General features: G+C 37.8%; 1 protein-coding gene across 7 annotated transcripts in view; it reads right to left on the bottom strand.

The window, feature by feature from the left end:
* Nucleotides 1-933: 933 nt before the first annotated feature.
* Nucleotides 934-20,487, bottom strand: part of LOC145346828 (uncharacterized protein KIAA0232-like) — a 100,722-nt gene continuing 81,168 nt past the window's right edge. For 5 of the 7 annotated variants that reach the window (XM_080194633.1, XM_080194669.1, XM_080194643.1 and 2 more), the window contains 5 exons: nucleotides 16,803-20,094; nucleotides 13,799-13,888; nucleotides 11,820-11,928; nucleotides 5,837-5,931; nucleotides 934-3,407 (listed from right to left, as the gene is read on the bottom strand). In XM_080194633.1, the coding sequence (XP_080050759.1) occupies nucleotides 3,225-3,407; nucleotides 5,837-5,931; nucleotides 11,820-11,928; nucleotides 13,799-13,888; nucleotides 16,803-20,094 (3,769 nt within the window). In that variant the 3' untranslated portion in view covers nucleotides 934-3,224. Of the gene's footprint in view, nucleotides 3,408-4,763; nucleotides 4,861-5,836; nucleotides 5,932-11,819; nucleotides 11,929-13,798; nucleotides 13,889-16,802; nucleotides 20,095-20,487 lie in introns of all 7 variants that reach the window. The other 2 variants (XM_080194687.1, XM_080194678.1) reach the window with 2 other exon arrangements.

The following is a 20,487-nucleotide window of genomic DNA, read 5'->3' on the forward strand; positions in this document are numbered from 1 at the left end:
TCGAAGGGAGTTTGAATCACTCACCAAACATGGCGTTGATCTGGAGCTACGAGACTTTGGAACAGCAGACACTACTGGCACAGTATACAGCATTTTTTTGATTTTGACTTGATTTTCAAATCAACTCGGTTTTCAAATTTGCTGAAGACACCACCGCAGTGAGTTGGATCTCAAACAGTTATGAGACAGAGTACAGGAATGATAGAGGATCTGGCAAGCTGTGCAACATGGGGGAACCAGGACAGGTTGATGATGATCTAGATACCTAAAAACTTGAAGCTCTCGACCATTTCTACTTTGTCTCCATTGACGTAGACAGGGACATGTTCTCCACTACACTTCCTGAAGTTGATAACTATCTCCTTTGTTTTATTGACGTTGAAGGATAGATTATTGTCATCGCACCAAGTCAGAATGGAGTATGGCTTGGAGGGGAACGTGCATGTGGTGATGTTCCCTTGTCTTGTTGTCCTTGACCTTCTGGGGGCCACAGATTTGGAAGATGCTATCAAAGAAATCTTAGTGCATATTACAGAAGGCACTCACACAAACAATGGTTACTTTTCAGAAACACTAGATGAGTGCTGATATCCAATAGAGAACCAAATGTCAGTACTTTTGACATGAGATGAAAAGAGAGTGAAACTGGGGGAGAAAACTGTAGCAGTGTTCAACATGTGTGACTTAACTTTATCCATCAAAAACCAATGGTTGCAGATGTTCGAATTCAGAGCCTGTCAATATTGTATTGAATTGAGAGATTTTTAAAACATTAAACTTTAAACACTTGCTTTATGTCCTTTGAGTAAGTCATGGCTCAAGATAAGTCTCTACAGATAAAGTTAATAAGTGAATATCCCTGACGTAACAGCACTTTAAAAATGGCATTTAAATGAATATTGTTCAACAATAAATCAACATATAAAAGAAAAATACTGCTCATTGGATTTTACTTTTGAGTCTTTATTTAGGTGTAAAGTAATTCCACAATGAAACAAAATCAGTTACTCTGGTGTACATGAAATCAGAGAACAATACAACCACTTTAAGCAAAACTTAGAAAAAGGCTAACAACTGAGAAATGGGGAACTCAGGTTTCAGTGCTATGGTATACACTATTCTAGTTCTCTTTTCAACCTGCTTGCAATAGATGACAAATAAAACTCCCCTTACCAATAAACCACCCAGTTGAAAACCTGACCATAAGAAACTTGAAATCACATTTCTCAAACTATCCCAACTGAATGCTGCTTTTTTGTTTCTTGAATCTTGTAAATATGGAAACTAGTACAGGTGAGACGTGTAAACATTTCATTATTCCCTAACCCACTTCTCAAGCCTTTTCTTCTTTCCTTAGATGATTCAACATTATATTACTCTTTTTGTCAGGCTCATGCATCACCCGACATGAAGTCCTTCCTCGTCTGTATAAGCAGCTCTAAAAAGAAATCATAACTTAAGCAAATATGATTTAGAGAAGGCTTTCAATCTTCTGTTCTGGTTAACATCCATAGCCATTTAAAAAAATTCTATAACCCTACTTAAAATAATGGTTATGAATTTCTTAAAGCTGTATCATTTGTTTTTGCTAGTTTACATAAGCTTTGTTTCAAATAAAATAATATCCAATCAAAAGTTAATCTACAGAAAGGGCCCTGATAGATGTTTTGTATAATTTAAAATGTTAATGCTTAAAATTGCTGACTGTTTCACTGCACAGAGCATAATAGCTATCTCTGTCAAACTTATGTGCAAACTATTATTCCTTATTTTACATCTGGCTTATACATGCCAACAAAAAAATAATGTTGCAGCTTAGAACAGTTCTGGATGCTAAATTTATCCCAAAGCTAATTCAACTCAGTCCTTCTACTTTCTTATTATAATATCAATTACCACCATGATAAGTTCTGTGGTTACTCTGCTTCTAATATAAATTCAAGTTCAAGAAAACTTAACTTGAATTTTTGATCTCTGTCGTAACCAGCGATTATCGTCATGGGATCCAGGTGGCCAGTCATGAAGTTGAAAGCACTCATGACTAATTGCACCTGATGACCAGAATATTGTTCCCCTTGGCTTTTCATTTTGTAGATTCAAAGCACAAGGGCGTGAAAGATATTCAACAATTACATTATGATGTCAAAGAGATGTTTATGACACCAGTGTTACAAAATAAGGAAAAAAAAACTCAAAGCAAGCCACATGAAGCAACAATCACTACTGCAGTCACACATGTAAATGAGATTCTTAAGTTTTAAGTCTACATTGGTTTTGTAGTCAGCACAAGTAAATGCCAGAATGGTTCCTCACACCCCTCCAAAACACAAAACGATTTCTGCTAAGATCTACAAAATCACAGCCACAACATGGACTAACTGCATTGGCTCAGGATTTCTCACACAGCGAGAATACACAGTTTTACCACCCTCCTGCTTAATACTGATACCTAAGCTCTAAGTGAAATTAGTCTCATTCTGTTTGATCAACCCAAACCTTTACACCGAAATCTTCGCAAACTTCATAAAATCCTGGGCTTTCACAGTTAGTAGTTCACAAGCCATACTCACTAAACTTCTCAATTTTATGCAAACGCATTTAGAATCATTCAGGAAAAAAAGGTATTTATACTTATTCTGGCTCTAAAGCACAATCTTGTCATTCCTACTTTGAAGTGAGATAACAGGTTTCAATTAGATGATTTAAGTCTATTCATCCATGCTGTTCTCCTGCATTCAGAAAGGCACTGATCTAGTTATGTGAAAAGTTTAGCTTGAAGTATTTATCTCCCAATTCTTTTACAACAAAGCATTACACTGTGCCAAATGCTAAGAGCCTCTGAATAGCAGAAGTTGTAGTAGACATAGTAGTCCTAGTGACAATGGTAGTCCTACAGTAGTAATGAAAGCGGTAGTAATTAATCAGCAAAATAAGCATTGATGCTAGTAAGATAGGCACATGCACAATCATTCTTTGACAAACACAACCTATACTAGTTGAAAAAGCCAAGGTTTCAATAAACTATTTTAGTTTTTCTGTCATGGTATTGCATCCAATGCCTAACAGTGAAACCTACAAGAAGAGAAAGATAAATACCTATCTAAAGCAGATAAATGAAAAGAAAACTAAAGTTTTTTTTAAAAGAGCAATAAGTTCTCAACAAGAGAGAGTTGTGAACTTATTAAAAGGGTTGTTGCTTTCTAGCTGGAAGCAGCTGCGCAGAATTAAAGATGTGTGCGAGAAAAAAGCTCTTCATCTGGAGGGTCGTCCCAATCACTTCCGCCTTCTGAAGCAGTTTCATCTGAGCTTGAACAGTCACTGGAGAAAAGCTTCCTGCGGATGACAGCTGACCTCCCTCTAGAGTCATGCTCTACTCTGCAGTTCACCTCACAGGCTGCTGTAGTCTGCTAAGATAGAAAAATGTTACAATTCTTCAAAATGTTCACTATTTAAAGCGACACAATTCATAATTTTCTTTCCTCAATCACTTACTGAAATTAAAATAATAAAGTTTCCTGTTGCAGTAGATTTATGAATAATAAGAATTCAGCCATTTTATTTTAGGTTTGATGGATTATTCCTGTCCTGGTTGCATTTAAGTCAACTATTCTAAATAACCCAGATTTTATAGTCAATGGTAAAGGGGCAGCACTTGCTGCTGACCATGCAAAAAGCTGCCCCACAAAGACTTAGCCATCGCTATGGCATGAATTTCACCGTTCCCAATGTTCATTTAATTCTGGCACTAACTGAAAGGAATCTCCGAATCCAGTAACTGCAATGTCATCAAGCAAACTTAGCAGCCAACTACGTTGAAGAATTCTCACAGACGGCAAACCAGGAAATAAACTACAATGATTATCATCCCCTTTTAATCACTTTACCAAGCTCAACATACGGGAATAAAGCAGAAGCTGAAATATTATACTGTAAACATATTTTAAAAATCCATGGAATTTATAGAGAAATTTGAAATTAAAAAGCCTAATTTTATACTTGTGTAAGTAAGGGCCAATGAGATTACCAGTGGTAATTATGACTTAGGATACCATTAAAATTCCAGTTGCACTTTATTCAATAATGCGTTGGAGGTTTTTCCAGCAAAATTAGAAAGTTCAGTAAATGGGAGTTGATGTCACTTCAGTGATTTCTGAAGATTTCCAGATTTCTGAGGACTCCCAACAGCACACCCATGGAAAAGCAATGAATCACTGAAAGCAACTTCTGGATCTCTGTGTTTAAATGTGCATATGCAGATGCCAAAAGTTGCTGTCGTACTTACAGTTGTAGTGAAAACTGACAATTTTATTGTCATTACAACTGAAAAATCTGGATCAATATTTATCATTTGAATCGAAACAGAGTATGCAATGAATAAGGGTTTCTGAACAAAATATAAATTTCTAGCTCAGCTATAATTATGCAGATACGCAGTCGGCTTGAAGTTTCTTGATTGTCGCAATACAAGACTGTTGGAACCCTTGTTGGAAGCCTGTGCTTCATATCCGTATGAATGTTAACACTGCCTCTCAATAATACATTAAACTCCTTGCTCTATTTTAATTGCTATGTAATATAAAGTAAGGTAGTACTTTAAAATTATCCGGTGTACAAGTTAAGATTTGGACTCTGATTGTTGAACCTTTGTTCCAACAGTGAAAGAAAAGGCTGATGATTTGATTTTTAAATTGCATATTTTAAAACATCTTTTTAGTCAGACTTTACATTGTATGTTACATTGGGTTAAAATACCAATAAGTTACCTGATTTCAAGTTGTATATTTAATTCTATTTGTACTCGAGATGTAGTTCTTGACAGTCGAGGGGGTGGAATGCAAGGTCTAGAATACAGTTCCTGTTCTGGCAAGCCATAATGACATCAAACATTTCTATTTATTATGGATCATAGATAAAGTAATACACTTATAAATAGTATACATGTATCTTAGAAGAGGATCGCTCACTGTGTTATAGTAAAATTATCCTTTCCATATTCATGATTCTTTTGGTCCCTCTTTTGCCCTTTCTCCCTTGTGATTCTGCCAATTTTCTGCCATTGGGCATTAGGTTCCGGCTGGCCAAGCTCACTTCAAATAGGACCCTTACAATAAGTAGAGCAGGGAGTCCTTCATCCCATCAGTCTGAGCTGGATTTAAACCAAGTCCAGAGCTCTAATAAAATGTGCTCACCCCTCCGCACTACCTTTGTTTGATCCCTTAACTAAATTAGAAGGGTGATATAACATTTAACAAATATTTTTGCAACAGTATTTCACTGAACTATTTTTTTTTCTACATTTTCGAGCCGAATGTTTCAGATCTGTTAGCAACACGTCAAAGTCCAAATCTTAACTTATACAGCGGATAATTTTAATTGTACAACCTTACTTTATATTATATAACAACTAAAATAGAGCAAGCAATTTAATGTATTGTGTGTGAGAGGCAATGTTAACATTTATATGGAAATGAAGCACAGACTTGAGACCTAATGTGCTTGGGGTGATAAAAGTAAGGGCAGCATGTGCAATTGTCTTATAATAATGGTTAAACAGAATATATGCCTTTAGCAGATGTAAGTCTAGATTAAAAAATGGAAGTCATTTCATCATTGCACAACCATAAATGCAAATTGTACTCAGACTTTATCTGTGCAAAACTTCAGTAATTCAGTTGGTCTTGAAGTTAACTGTACCGGATACTGAACATTCAGTTCTCAAGAAAAACAGCTTCAAGTAAACATTGTAACTGTCATTTCGTGTTAAGGGATTTATGTTTCAATGTAAAACTGAAACATTTATCTTTTTATAAAGATCTTTAACACTTGGTTAACTTACCAAGTCTAACTGGAGAAGACAATCTCCATTGTGTGAATGTCCTCTTAAAATTGGACAGTCAGTTCCATCCTTTTCCTTGGCATCAGTGTAGCATTCTAGAAAAAACAATAAGAACACAACATTATTAAGCTGAAGTAACTTCCAAGCTTTAAAAAAATGCCTTACGATTTATAAGGACATCAAGAAATTGGATAATGTATTTAATTTGTACTTGTGATGAAAAACAAAAATGTAGAATTAAATCTTTAAGGAATGTTTAATACGAATTTAAGGCCTTTACTAATTAATTTTTAATTGGTGGAATCAAATTTTGCTTTTGGCTAGAGCAATATTTCACTTAAAGTCATGTAACCATAATTCTTCCCCTCAATTATCAGAGATTGAAATCTGCCTGCATTGCTACATGCCAATTGTTGCAAAATTTCTGCAATTGCAGCAAAACACAAATAGCTCTTACTTACCTATCAAAGACTTAAAGTGCTATTTCATATAGTTAAATCATCTAGCAAGTATGTAAAGAGACTTAGGTTGCAAAAGTAAGTACAGGTCGAGGAATTCTGTTCATCCACTTCCTTCCATAGAATCCTACAACTTCCAATAACAATAGCTAACCTGCTTGAATGATTCCCAGGTTTCTGCCTCCACTAACTACTGTTGAGGCCAAACAATGCAAACAAGACATCAGCCTTGAAATTGTCCTTTGTAAGTTTGTACCTTGTCCTAATGTTGTAGATCAATTTAAGAAGTGTGTTATATTCACATATTCTATCTTTTATACCTCTACATGGTCCCCTCTCAAACACCTTATTTTAAAAGTGTTGTGATTTCTTCACCTTTCTTTACAACCTAGTCTCTAAAACGAGGATTAGATTTGTGATCCTTTCCTGCACTGCTTCCAAGGCTTCAATATTTCCCTTATGCCCTGAGTAACATAAACTGAACATAACATTAAAAGTTGTGCCTGACCAGTAGTATTTGTCTGATACTTAAGAGCGTGAATAGTGAAAGTAAAAGTTCAAGTAAAGTACTTCACTTTTACATTTGCTTAGAGTGTGAATAGATTTTTGACTACGTTTGAGTGAATTTTGCTTAAACATACCTATAGTTTGCCCGCAGATTTCTCAGTTCATTTCTAAGCAAGCTTACAACTTTTGCAGTTGGATGAAGAAAAACGTAAATTTCTGTTCCATGGTAGTAAAAAGATATTGTGCGTCATCCTTTACATGGTTAAAATGCTTGACTAAATGTAAAGTCCTTTTTTCTGGTTGCTAGCTATCATGTTTCACATCCTCATATTCTAGAGAAGGAGTTTCCTCCATCCCCTCAACATCATCCACTCCAGCTTCCAGAAGCAGCAAACCCTTTTTTCATTCTTTTGTTGCTCAGAATGCACCAATTACAATGATTTTTGTAAACTTGCTGAGTTCTATTGCAGGGCTCCACCAGAATTATTCAGATACTTAAACAATACTTCAGAATGCTTACACAAATGCCCACTAACAGCTCAGGGGCAATCAGAAATGGATAATAAATGCTGACCTTGCCAACAACCTTGCATCCCCAAAAAGAAAAAGCATTCTGATCTGTCACACTTCTTATAGTCTATATCGGATATTCCCCTGTGTAAGAATTGGAGTCATAAGCCATGACTCTGATGGATAGATCTGATTACCAATCAACCATTCTGAAACACAGCTCTGAATCATATCTTGCAAGGTAGACTATTGCATGATGAAAAGGCCATAACAGCATTCTGGACACCCGCCATTCACATACAAAGTGGTTGTATTGCACATTACCTGCATAGGAATGGAAAGAAAGTCTTCGCTACTGATGAAATGAAGATTACCATAAAGACTATTTTGTTTTAGGTTTCCATTTCTCTAGTTTTCAAGGGAATGACATGAAGTGTAAAACTTATCTAAAGTAAGCATAAATGACTTTTCTGCATTTGTAAGCTGCAGCATGACTAATGTGGGACATACAAGTTACCAGATGATGTCAAAGGATTCATTAGCAAAATAATTCAAGATACTGGCAACTTTGTCTAGAACAAAGAAGTCTCACAACGCCAGGTTAAAGTCCAACAGGTTTATTTGACAGCACAAGCTTTCGGAGCACTGCCCCTTCTCAGGTGGGTCTCCTGATGAAGAAGCAGCACTCCGAAAGCTTGTGCTGCCAAATAAACCTGTTGGACTTTAACTTGGTGTTGTGAGACTTCTTGCTGTATCCAACCCAGTCCAGGGCCGGCATCTCTATATCATAACTTTGACCAATACAGACAAATATTATTCCCCAGGTGATGGTGAACTGCTGATCTTTGGCCAGCAAATGACATATCTTCCAGGTGGCTGGAGTTTGCGGGAATGAGGAGCAGACATCTGAAGCAGTGATGTACTGAGAACTCTTTGTGTACCATAAACCCTGATAAGTGGATTGTTATACGTAGGGAACAAACATCTTCCGTTATACCTTGGTCTAAGAACTGCTAGTCTCATTTCTTTAACCTCCTTCTCCAAATAAGTAACAAAGGCATTTCCACTGGGAATTCCAAGCCCCAGTTGACAACTACATTTACTGCACAGTAACCATAAACAAGATACTAAAAGTATTTGCAGAACAGAGCATACAGTTAAAATTGTCATGCCAGCACAATAAGACAAACCTTCAACTCTAGCAAACAAAAACATGGAATAATATTAGAGGTCTTCCAGTTCATTGAGTTTGTGCCAACGCTTTTGAAGAGCAATAGTTTCCTTAATGTGTTTTCCCTCTCAGATTCTTAGGTCACTGGGATAAGTTCTGCAAGTAACAAGGAAGCTGAGCAGATAGGACTATGTCACCTAACTAGTCTTTTTGCATTTCAGGCAAGTTAATATTCACTGCCCGCCCTATCTACTTTTCTTTCGTCAGATATGAAGCAGTCCATGTGTGTATGCAGCAAAACCTAGACAATATTCAAGCTTGAGCTGACAAATGACAATTAACATTTGTGCCTAGGAATGTGAAGTAGGTTTTCTGTCCTTCTCAAGTGCTTTCCCCTGTTCTGATCTGTTGTTTAAAAATCGGTGTGGTTCCCCTTCCCAAACTTCCACTTTTGGCACTATCGAAGCAATTCAATTCAGGACTCTTTGCAATGAATGCAAAACAGCCTTAGTTATAAAGTTTTGTCCTAATGGCTCATATCATCTTTGCCATGATGTTGCTCTTGGCTAGTGCTCTTGCGTCTTTATTCAGATTTTCATTATAGCAGATAGGAACCATATGTACGCTAGACCAATAATAATAGAATCCCTACAGTGCAGAAAGAGGCTCTTTAGCCCATGAAGTCAGCATCAACTTTCCAACTGGCCTTATCCCTATAAACACATGTATTTACCCTGCTAATCCCCCTAACCCACACATCCCTGGACATTAAGGAGCAATTTAGTATAGCCAATCAACCTAAACTGCACATCTTTGGACGGTGGGAGGAAACCAGAGCATCCAGAGGAAATCCAAGCTGAGATGACAGTGCTAACCGTTGTGCCACTGCGCTACCTTCCATGTCATGGGATCTTGTATCCTCACACTCTGTCCACGAGATCAGTAGTGGGGGTCAAGATTCAGCGAAACACAGAAACTGCAAATCTCGCCAATGAGAATTGTGATGTCCAATTTTCGATCCCACTCACTGGTACGTAATCTGGTTCATACCCAAGGAGAAAGGGCCACAGATTAGAGCTGGGAACCGCCACCACTAAGAGTGAATGCCTCACCATGCCCACTTTTTTGGCAGTTGAAGTCAGAAGATCTGGAGAAAAAACTGGCTGGTAGAGCTGGAGTGTTTCAGGCCAGTTTTCTCATCAGAATTGACACATTGCTAAATTCTCGTAGAATTCCACCCGTAGCAATTTCCGACATTTATCCTCCGCTACTACATGTTGTCATCCAACTGTTTTCTCTACTCCCACGTGTGTCATGGATACCTCCTTTTGAAATGTGCATTCCAGAAAACGTAGGCTGGACTTTTGTTGAATGTTTTGGTAGTTTTGACTGAAGTAATGCGATTGTACATACCACTGCCTCAAATCTACTGCTTTCAGAGTCACATGGGTGAAGTTAAACTTTCATTCCACAATGCCAAGCAGTGACCATCTCCAACGACCATCTCCCACTGACATTCAATGGCATCACTATCAACATCCTGTGGTTTACCACTGACCAGAAACTGAACTGCCAAATAAATACCGTGGCTACAAGAGCAGAGGAGAAATTGTGAATTCTGCGGAGAATAACTCACCGCCTCATTTCCCAAAGTCAGCCTACCATCTACAAGATAGAAGTCAGGAGTGTGGTGGAATACTCTCCAGAGTGCAGCTCCAAAAACATTCAAGAAACTCAACCCCATCCAAGCTAAAGCAACCTGCTTGACTAGCCCCTCATCCACTATCTTCGATATTCACTCCCTCCACTACCAACATAGTGGCACCAGTGTATACCTGCTCCAAGAAGCACTGCGGCAACTCACCAAGACTCCTTTGACAGCACCTTCCAAGCACACAACTTTTAGCAGTTAAAAGAGCAAGAGCAGCCGATACACAGGAGCATCACCACATACAGATACCTTTTAAGTCATCTGGACTTGGAACAACATTACTGTTCCTCGGTGAAAATCATGGAATTCTGTCCCTAACAGTACTGGTGGGTCTTCCCACACTACATGGGTTGCAGATTTCAAGAAGGCAGCTTACCAAGGGCAATTAAGAATGGGCAATAAATGGTGGCCTAGCCAGTGACGCTCACATCCCATGAATTAATAAAAAGATTCTTCTTGATTCCACGTGATGATGGTACAACACGGTAGTGTCAGATAGAGAATTCCATTATTTTGACCCAGCAACGACAAAGAACGGAAAAGGATCCATTCCCTTGTATCTTGCTGAGTGGTCTGTCTGGTTTTATTCTTATACTTTTATATGTAATTCTTATATTTTTTTTTCAGGTGGTCCAGTTCAAATCTTTGTTGTGGGTTCAGACCAGGTAAGGACAACAGGTTTCTTTCCTTGATGGACAGCTGGGTAGGGTTTCAATCACAATCCAATGGTTTCATGGTTACCTTTATAGAACCTATCTTTTGACTTCCAGATTTATTTAATTAATTGAGTTCAAATTCACTAACTGCTATGTTGGGATTTGAATTCACAGCTTTGATTATTAATTTCAGCCTCTGGACAACTAATTCAATAACATCACGATGATGCGACTGTTCCCCTAGATTGGTACTGTCAGGCCACAGCTATATTTAACGATTGGGAATCCAGTTCCAATAGTGGATCCAGGATTCCCATTGCATCCAAGAAGTTACCACAGCAAGTACAATTAGGCATTAGAGGTAATAAAATGCAGTAAAAGTATTTTTGTTTGATTTCTAAACATTTCGGATGCCACAATGACAGCATTTCTCATCAGCAAGAATTCTGCTTAAGGGAAGCAAATTTACAGATTTGATTCATATAATCTTAGGTTAAGTAAAGGGGGATGATAACGTTTAAAAAACCCAACCTATCCACTTCCTCGTTTCACCAGATGGGACAAGGGGCAAGCAGCCACAACCCACTTCCTGGAGGCTGGTTGGCAATTTAAATATATTAAGGAGGCTCACAGGTTCTAATTTAAGCAGAATCCAGACTTTTAGGTTTCTCACCCCAAAGCCACACCTATGGAACCCAGCCCTGTCAATGTCAAAGTCAAAGTCAAAGTCACAACAATCACTGCAGTACAGACCATCTTCCAGTAGACAGGCAATCAGGCAATGGTCTCAGGCCTCTGAATTGCCACTCAAGACAGATTACTATTACAGGTCTAGAAACAGTTCAACAAGATGTTCCTACAAAAGAATTGTGTATTCTGAAAAAAAAATCTTCTTTTTGTTCCTAGAAACGTGTTTCTCTTTTGTCAGGTTTTAATCTTACTTTATAACTGTATTTTACCAATGACTTGCCTGCACACTCGATCCCAGAAAATGGTTGTGGGTACAGTGTTTCTCGCCACCAGTCTGGTTCCTCCTTGCAGTCACTCTTCTCTTGCTGATTCAGGTCTGAAGAGGGAACCTGCCATGACAAAACAAATCAGTACAATGTTTTGAAATGTCATTACTATTCACCTAGATTACAATTTTGATTAAACCTTACAAATTATTGCTTGTACACAGTGTATAGTGCTCCTGGGAAGTTATCACAGAAATGATATTGAGATAAATAAAAGGAAAATAAAACTTCATGTTACTACATTGATTAATTTCTCATTTCTTTTACTACACTCTATCAATATTGCACATCAGTACTATGTTACCTTCACCCTGGGCAGTAAATCAGCATAAGCCATACACAGTTTCATGTATTTTTGTTCAAGTTAATTCTACATCTCTTGCACCCTAAAGTGTCAACAGTAATTTGGCAATTAACTTGTTGACAGCAGTTAGCAATACCAGGGAAGCAATGACCATCTTTCTGATATATGTCAGGCATTATTTCCATTCATCAATCATTTCAATTTCATGCTTAGTAACTAACTTCCTTTTAGAGTAATCAATTATTGTATCTGATAGATATAATGTAGAAAGCAATGGTTTCTTACAATAAGGTATTAACGCACTGTCAGCAATGACTAATGACAAATTAGTCCAACTCTACATTCTAGTTTAAGCCTTGTCCAACTGCTAACACTGTGGAGCAGGTTCTAATACAAATAAATGTACAGTTATTTTTAGATTGCAATTTACAGCTGTTTCCAAACATTACAACTTTCTTGACAACAGAGATAACTCCCAGTATTCATCAGCCATTTCACAAATCATTAGTTTATGTAACAGTATTGTCAATGGGATTTGTGGATAGACAGTCTATGAGTAATTTTTCCAAACATAAACCAGTCGAGATAATAAAATTTAGGATTGCACTGCAGAGTGCTCCATGGTCTAAGAGGACAATGTCAAAAAATTTAACAAGTTGAAGGTTATACTTCACTGAAATTGTCGTGGGAATGCTGCTCAACGATACCATATACCATACAGTTGCAACATTTCACAAAGGGGAAGCAATGCACTCTTAAGAAAAAATGACTGGTATTTAAAGAGATTGTTCAAGAATGGACAGCTCTAAATCTCAGGTTTCCTTTGACTCTTGCCCTCATCAGGTTTGCGAATTGTCCAAACCAGAGTGTTTTCAGAATTGCAGCTACAGGTGAGTTGCAACGAAGCACTTTTTATTTGGAAACAGACATGCGGCTGAGGGCAAGAACATTGAGCCAAATTTTGTCGTAGCAGTTAGACATACCACTGCACACATCAGCCCAAAAAAATGTTGTTCACAAAGTTGCCTAAAATATAAAGACGCAATGGCCGAGCCGAGCCGAGCCAAGACAACACAACACCTGAGATTTAACTGATCAGGGCAACCAAGAGGCTATCTCTGCAAACAACGAGATTTAAAGAGTGCCAAATAAACTAGCAAGAATTGAAAGAAAGGGTGAATCAAAGCGCAATTCAGTGTGTAATCAGGTATAGAAAAAGAGGAAATGAAAGACTGAATTAAGAGATAGAGAAAAAGACAGAAAATAATAAAAAGTTCTTCAAAAATTCAAGAATTTTTTTCAATTTTTGCTTGTTTATTTGACAGCCTTTCAAGCACATTGTTTGCAGAGACATCCTCTTGGTTGCCCTGAGCAGTTAAGTCTCAGGTGTTGTGTTGTCCTCACTCGGTCATTGTGATTTTATATTTTAGGCAACTTTGGGGCAACATTTTTTTGAGCTGATGGGTGCAATGGTAAGTCTAAATGCCTGCTACAGTAAAATTTGGCTCAATGTTCTTGTCCTCAGCCGCATATCGGTTTCCAAATAAAACATGCTTCACATATCTGACTCTCAAGTGAAGTTTCTGTAACACTTTTCTATAAAATATCAGCAAGCTTCATGATCCTCACCATTATTTTGACAGCAGATTCTGGCTCATCATATTGACCATTTGTTCCTTGAACACTGATTGCAGGCTGCCAATCTCCTTGGAAAATTGTCTAAATGTAAGTGAAGTGAATTATGAGCAGTTAATACAAATTATAATTCCAGTATTGGCCATGCCCATGGCTTCCTGATGTTTATGAAATAACAGGAATAAAATCCTCTTATTTTGACACTTTGGGGATTTAAAAACTGTATGCAAATTTAGGAACTTACCTTTACAGAGTATTAATGCACTAGGAATAATTCAATAAAGTGACAAGATCATTCGATGTGTAACTATCTGATAACTTATTGGGCAATTAAAATAATAAAAACAAGGAAAATTTATGGGTTGATCCCAATTTCATTCTGAGATAATTGATTTTCATACGGCAATGGGGTCAATGCAATTGTTTTTGTTCCCAGCTCTCGGAAGGTGAAATAGAGAGAAAAATAAAATAAAATCAATTGCTTTGCAGTGGCATTTACAAAAAAATACACATGAGGCAGCACAGTGGCACAGTGGTTAGTACTGCTGCCTCACAGTGCCAGGGACCCGAGTTTGATTCCTGGCTTGGGTCACTGTCTGTGTGGAGTTTGCACATTCGCCTGTGTCGGCGTGCATTTCCTCAGGGTGCTCCGGTTTCCTCCCACAGCTCAAAAGATGTGCTGGTTAGGTGGATTAGCCATATTAAATTCCCCTTTAATGTACCCGAATAGGTGCCAGGGTGCAGCAGTTAGGGGATTTTCGCAGTAACTTCTTGCAGTGCTAATATAAGCCTACTTGTGACTAACAAATAAACTTTAAAAACTTTAACCTTACATGCACGCAAAGGGAGTCCAATTTATGCAGGCTTAACCAGCGGCACCTGCTTCAGCAGATGTGAAAAAACACATGTGCAAGTGTGAGCAAGATGAGACCTAGAACTAAACATTTGTCCTTATTCTTAGAAAAAATTGATAGATGTAATCTGGTCCTTCAAATGCCGAGAGGCATAAATAAAATAGATATAAGTAAATTAATTAACTTTAAGTATGTACAGTTGCCTGGAAAATTAGGATAATATTTGCAAATTTCCAGCAACACACTAGACTTGGGAAAATTTTCAGACACTGGTGTATCCAGTAACATTAAGTGAGATAAATAAAGTACTAGCCTCACAAGTTAAAATTTATCAAATTCGTGAATGGCCTTCAGGCAAGGGAACCTGCTGTTCCTTTTCATTCTCACCTCCATTTAACTCTAGTGTCACACTACATGGTTCACTTAAATATCACAGAAAGGATTAGTAGTTAAAGAAAGACATTTGCTCACCAGCAGTACAACACCTCAGTGTAACAAACAATGGATAATAAATGCAATATGGTTGGTACTGCTCATACTTCAAGAATAATTTTCTCAGAATTGCTTTCCAATAATACAATGGAGACAAGTCAATGCAGACAGAAGAAATCCATTTAGATTCTAGCAGAAAATCCCAAAATGAAGAAATCTTTTGTCTCAATTAAATAAATATAATTTTAAAAAAAGATATTAAAAACAATTTTTGTCATTACGTGACAGAATTCAATGATACCGCAAAATTCTATCAATTTATAACACTTTGCATAGTCAAGTATGTAGAATGAACACTAAAATTATTATATAGGTCATTTTGTGCACCTTTTCAAACCTCTCACTCTCGAATACTTGGTTCCTCATATTGTTGAGTGAGCTCCAACTTTCATATCTTTAAGAACATCCATCATTATCCTGAGATCCAAGTTTTGATAATGCCCCAGGAAAATTGAAGAAGAGCCAACATTTTATGGTAATTGCTATGAGGTGCTAGATTCTCCCCAATATCTGACTTCAATCTTCAAAAACTGCAGACCATCAAACTGGACACCTTGTATTTAAGTTATTGAATAATGAAAATGTGAGCACTTGGAGTGATATAATTACAGCAGAAAGATGTTTTCTCTAACTTGAATTAAGTAATGATTTGAAACAAAACTATTATTGGATGGATAAATTTATAAATTCTGCAATCTTTTCTGACTATGGAATTTAGCTAGTCAACTTGTTGCTCTGAGGCTTTTCATCAGTTTGTCTTTTTTTTCATTAAATGCCATGGACAGATTACTGGTTGTTGTAGCTGGTTTGGAATATTCATAATTGATAGTCGTATTCAACATAATCGGCTGTCATATATTTAAATGAACAAATCACTATATTTGATCAAAATGAGCTCAGTTCCGCCCTCAAGCTTAATGTTTAAAAGCCATTTTGAATGAAATTTGTAATATATGCACTGGTTAGTAAAGGGATCTAAACTACAGACATTTTTTAAACTGCTTTTCTGTAGTAATTTAATTCACAGGAGCAAATCAGTCGCTAAAGCTGGATAAAATACATAATTTTTGCATACGTTATACATGAAGAGTAAAGGAAGGTTCTGTACTTCTTGGTCCTTACATAAAAACACCCACCCTAACTAGACAGAAGAGTTGCTGGCCATTTACTATCATAGAGTTAAATGAGATGCCCAAGTAAGATGTACAGGACTGCGAGAGGCAGAAACTATTTATCTACAGTATCTATATTCTTCTGCGTTGGATGAGGTAACATCTATTTTCCAGGAACTGATATTTAAAAAATTACTTCACTACTTTAGCAGAACTCTCAGATATTTTTCCAACTCTTTTCAGTGGTAATTAGGGCCCATTCCTAACTTCAACAATCTGTCAGCCATTTTGTGATCGTACAACCTTTGATTTGTGATCTATTGAGCAGGTAAGCCACTGCTTACATTTAAAAAAATGATTGTGTAATCTTGATTGATTGAGTTTACCTGATAAATGGAATAATTATTAATAACTGGTTGAAATATTATTTCATTATAACCTCTCTAAAAATTGTGGAAAAAAGTAGCTTACTGCGAACTATTCACTGCAATGTAAAAGCAACTACAAATTGTAAATGTATAGAGCAACAGTGGTACTCACATCTTGTAGCGATGCTGCTCTAATGCCAGTTCCCTCACTGAATCCAGAAAAGCTTCTGTTTATTGTACGATTCTGGAATGCTTCCAATTTATCACATGGTACCTTCAACTTGAAATCTATTTCACAACTATTCACACTGGTGCATCCCATTGATGCCTGTAAATTACATTCTGGGCACTGCTGTTCTGGTTGTAAAAGACTGCCAGATCCTTCATGGGAATCCAGTGAAGTCTGAGCACTCTTTTCCATTCCAGCTTTTTTTAACCTAGGAAGGAATTTTCCCGATTCCAGCTCCGTCTTTCCATAATAATGTCCTTCTCGCTCAGCATCTTCTTCCAATGGCTTTAAGTCTGCCTGTTGATCCTCAAACAAATCTGTCTGGCAGAGGACAGGTATAGTAACATCCTCCTTTTCTGACTCAAATTCTGACTCACTTCCTCCACCTGGTGAAAGCTCAGAGGCAGATATAGGTCGGAAATGAGTCCGCGGTGAGATTCGAATAGCTCTATACTGTGTTTTGTCAATACTATATATTTTAGGATGAAATGTTTCACTTTCTGAGTCTGAGCACAGTATAGATTTGGGCTTAAAGCTTGGACTGAATGTTGCAAGCCTTTCAGGTTCAAATGAACATTCCACATGAAGAACTTGTGAAAAGGGATTGTTTAGGTCAAAGGAGGAAAATGAATACTCAACACCAGGTTCTTGACCCTGATAATTACTGCAATTCCCTAATAAATCTTCATGGAAGATGAAAGAGAACTCAGTATTTAACCTATCATCTCCTTTTCTCGTCTGGTCACATGGTGTGAACGAAGCACAAGATCTCCACAATGGTCTATGGCCAGGAGCAAAATTGCTACCTGGAGTCATGAAGACATCTGTACCTGCAATGGTCACAACATCAGATGCTGCACACTGCAATAAAGTACCTTTTGCAGCATCAGGGGGAACTACTCCCCAGTCTCCACAACTGTCAAATGTTTTTAGTTCTCCATAAACACCACCAAGGATGAAAGCACTTTCTTTGTCAGCACCAATATCCCAAGGTTTGGAAGGTGCAGTGTAATCACCTACATCTATCTCTGCAAGTTCCCCAGTTGCAACAGCTTGGGCCTCCAAGTTTTCCTTCTGGCATTCCCATAAGTGATATTCAGACCGCTGCACTGCCTTTTCATGAGGCTCTTGCAGGATGTCCTGTTTTGTTGCCATATCTAAACAACAGCAATGGCAACCATTCACCTCACCAGGAAAGAAATCCTCTTCTGATCGTTCTACATCTAGTGTTGATACAGTGTCATTTTCTGCTATGGCTGTCCAAATGTCCTTTATAACTTCTGAGCCATAGCTATCCCCATGACTGGCCATCTGTTCAGCAAAAATTTCCACAGTTTCATATTCCTTATTTTCTTCTTCTTCCAACTGAATTCCACACACTGACTCCAGCTTAGATTTCTGTTTAAAAGTCATGTTTGTTATATTTCGTAAAGCTCCATCTGTTTGTGAATGAGTATCCTCATGCAATAAATCTAAAAGGTCTTCATCAAGAAGGCTGGACGAAATGCCAGGGACTAAACAATCAATCTCATCTGCATTAAATTTAGTGGACTCCTCCATCTGAATACCAAAGGAGGTTTCATTATCTGAACGTGTTTCTTCAGAATGTGACCATGGGCTGCAGGTTCGTGTTGAAAGATTTGAGCAGTGGTCATTTTCATCAAAGGCACTATTTTTGGTCCATATAAGCAAACGAGACTGTGATTTTCCTGGCAAATCTGCCCAGCCCCCAATATCACTATTTTGATTTCCCAGGCTAAGTCCATCAAAACAGAATGGTGAAGTAGAGTTATCATATTGCACTTCAAACAGAGAAAAACAAGTGGAGTTTAAACCAGACCCTTCATTTGCTTCTGAAAAGTGTTCTTCTTGATTGCCAGTACTGCTACTTGCATCACACACTGTATTATCCACAATAGGAGAAAGCGTAATGGGGGAATCCCCAGCAAAGCTTTCCCCTTCTGCTTCATCAGAGCTAGAGCACTCCCAAAATTGAGCTATATTTGCAAGATCATTTAAGAACAATCCTTCTGCATCAAGAGAAGCTTGTGAATCTGTCCATATTGCACTTTCCCTTGTCAACTGTAGTCCATCTAACACTATACAACAGTCTGCCTCAAAATCAGTTTGCTCTATACTTTTCCGTCGAATCATGCTTAAAATTCGACTCTCTCCTTGCAATGAATTTGAGGCACTAGGATCCAATATGGATTGATGAATATCTACTTCATAGAAGTGAGTAAATTCAGATAGATGCATATCATCTAAAATATCACTGTCCTTGGGATTAGAACAGCTTGAGGTCCCAGTGAGGTCATTAGCCTCATCTAATAATGCAGGCATTTCAACAAAGTGACCATCGACGAAAGCACCTGCTGCGAGGTATGTTTGGAAATTATTGTTACTAATACAAAGACCCTGCATTGTCTCCGAAAGCTCTTCCAAAGTCAAAGATTCGCTATCATTAGCAGCTACACTATTCCGGTATGCAGTTTCTAGCTTACTTTTTCTACTTGGAGGGAACCAGTACTCTGCGATTGGTTCAGTGTACCACAATGGTTCTTCTTTGAATTCTTGTTCTCTTCCACTTTCATTGCTAAGATCTTTTGTATCACTGTTGCCATTTGTTTTCCTTCTCGTTTCTTTCATAAACCTTTTTCCTTTTTTGCACAGCTGTTTGGTAGGTCCACTGCTGCTGCTCCCACAGGTGCTTTTTCGATCATCTTTGTCAACAGATTTCAAAGATAGCCTAACTTGTCCATTTCGCCCCTTTTTGTTCCGAGCAGTTTCTCTCATCTTATGTCTGATTTTGACAGCTTTGGTGGGACCTTTTAACTCATATTGGTTCCCACTTGAGCTTGAGCCTGCTTCGCTGGAGCCAGAGGACCAGGAACGAGGACGCATCTTTCCTTCTGATCGGTGTCTGATCTGCTTCTTTCCTGTAGTGGGTTTCTGTTCTGGCAAGCTGTTGTTCTGCCTATTTTCTTTCTCTTTTTTGCTTCTTCTGAACATACGACTACTGCTTGTAGTGATGGGCGCCTCGATTCTTCTATCTCTAATACCTTCACCTTCACTATTGCAATCTTTTGGAGAGGATGTATCAGTACTTGTTTGTGGAGCAGCAGATGAAGAAGAACCACCAGAAAATGAACAAGCTTTGGTCTTATTCCACACAGTCATGATTTCTTGCAGACAGATTGGCTTCTCAGAAAGAGGTGGAAATGCTTCATAATACCTAAAGACAAAATGCAAATGAGCTTAATAATCCAGGTGACATATATACATTTTTAATTATTGTAAATGTCATGTTTTACGTAACTTCAGAAATAGGAGCAGAGTAGACCATTCAGCCTTTCACATCTGCACCACCATTCAACGGCTGATCTTCCACTTAACACCATTTTCTTGCATTATCCCCATATCTCTGAATTTTTTAGTATGTAGAAATCTATCAATCTCAATCTTGAATATACTTGATAGTTGAGTCTCCACAACTCTCTGGGACAGGGAGTTCTAAAAAATTACCACTGTCTTGAGTAAAGAAATTCTTCCTCATCTCAGTCCTAAACAGCATGCCTCTTATTCACGGACTGTGTCTCCTGGTTCTAATCAGCCAGGAGAAACATCT

This window comes from Carcharhinus amblyrhynchos, chromosome 1 (assembly GCF_965287045.1).
Source record: "Carcharhinus amblyrhynchos chromosome 1, sCarAmb.v2.hapA, whole genome shotgun sequence".
Classification (NCBI taxonomy): Eukaryota; Metazoa; Chordata; class Chondrichthyes; order Carcharhiniformes; family Carcharhinidae; genus Carcharhinus; species Carcharhinus amblyrhynchos.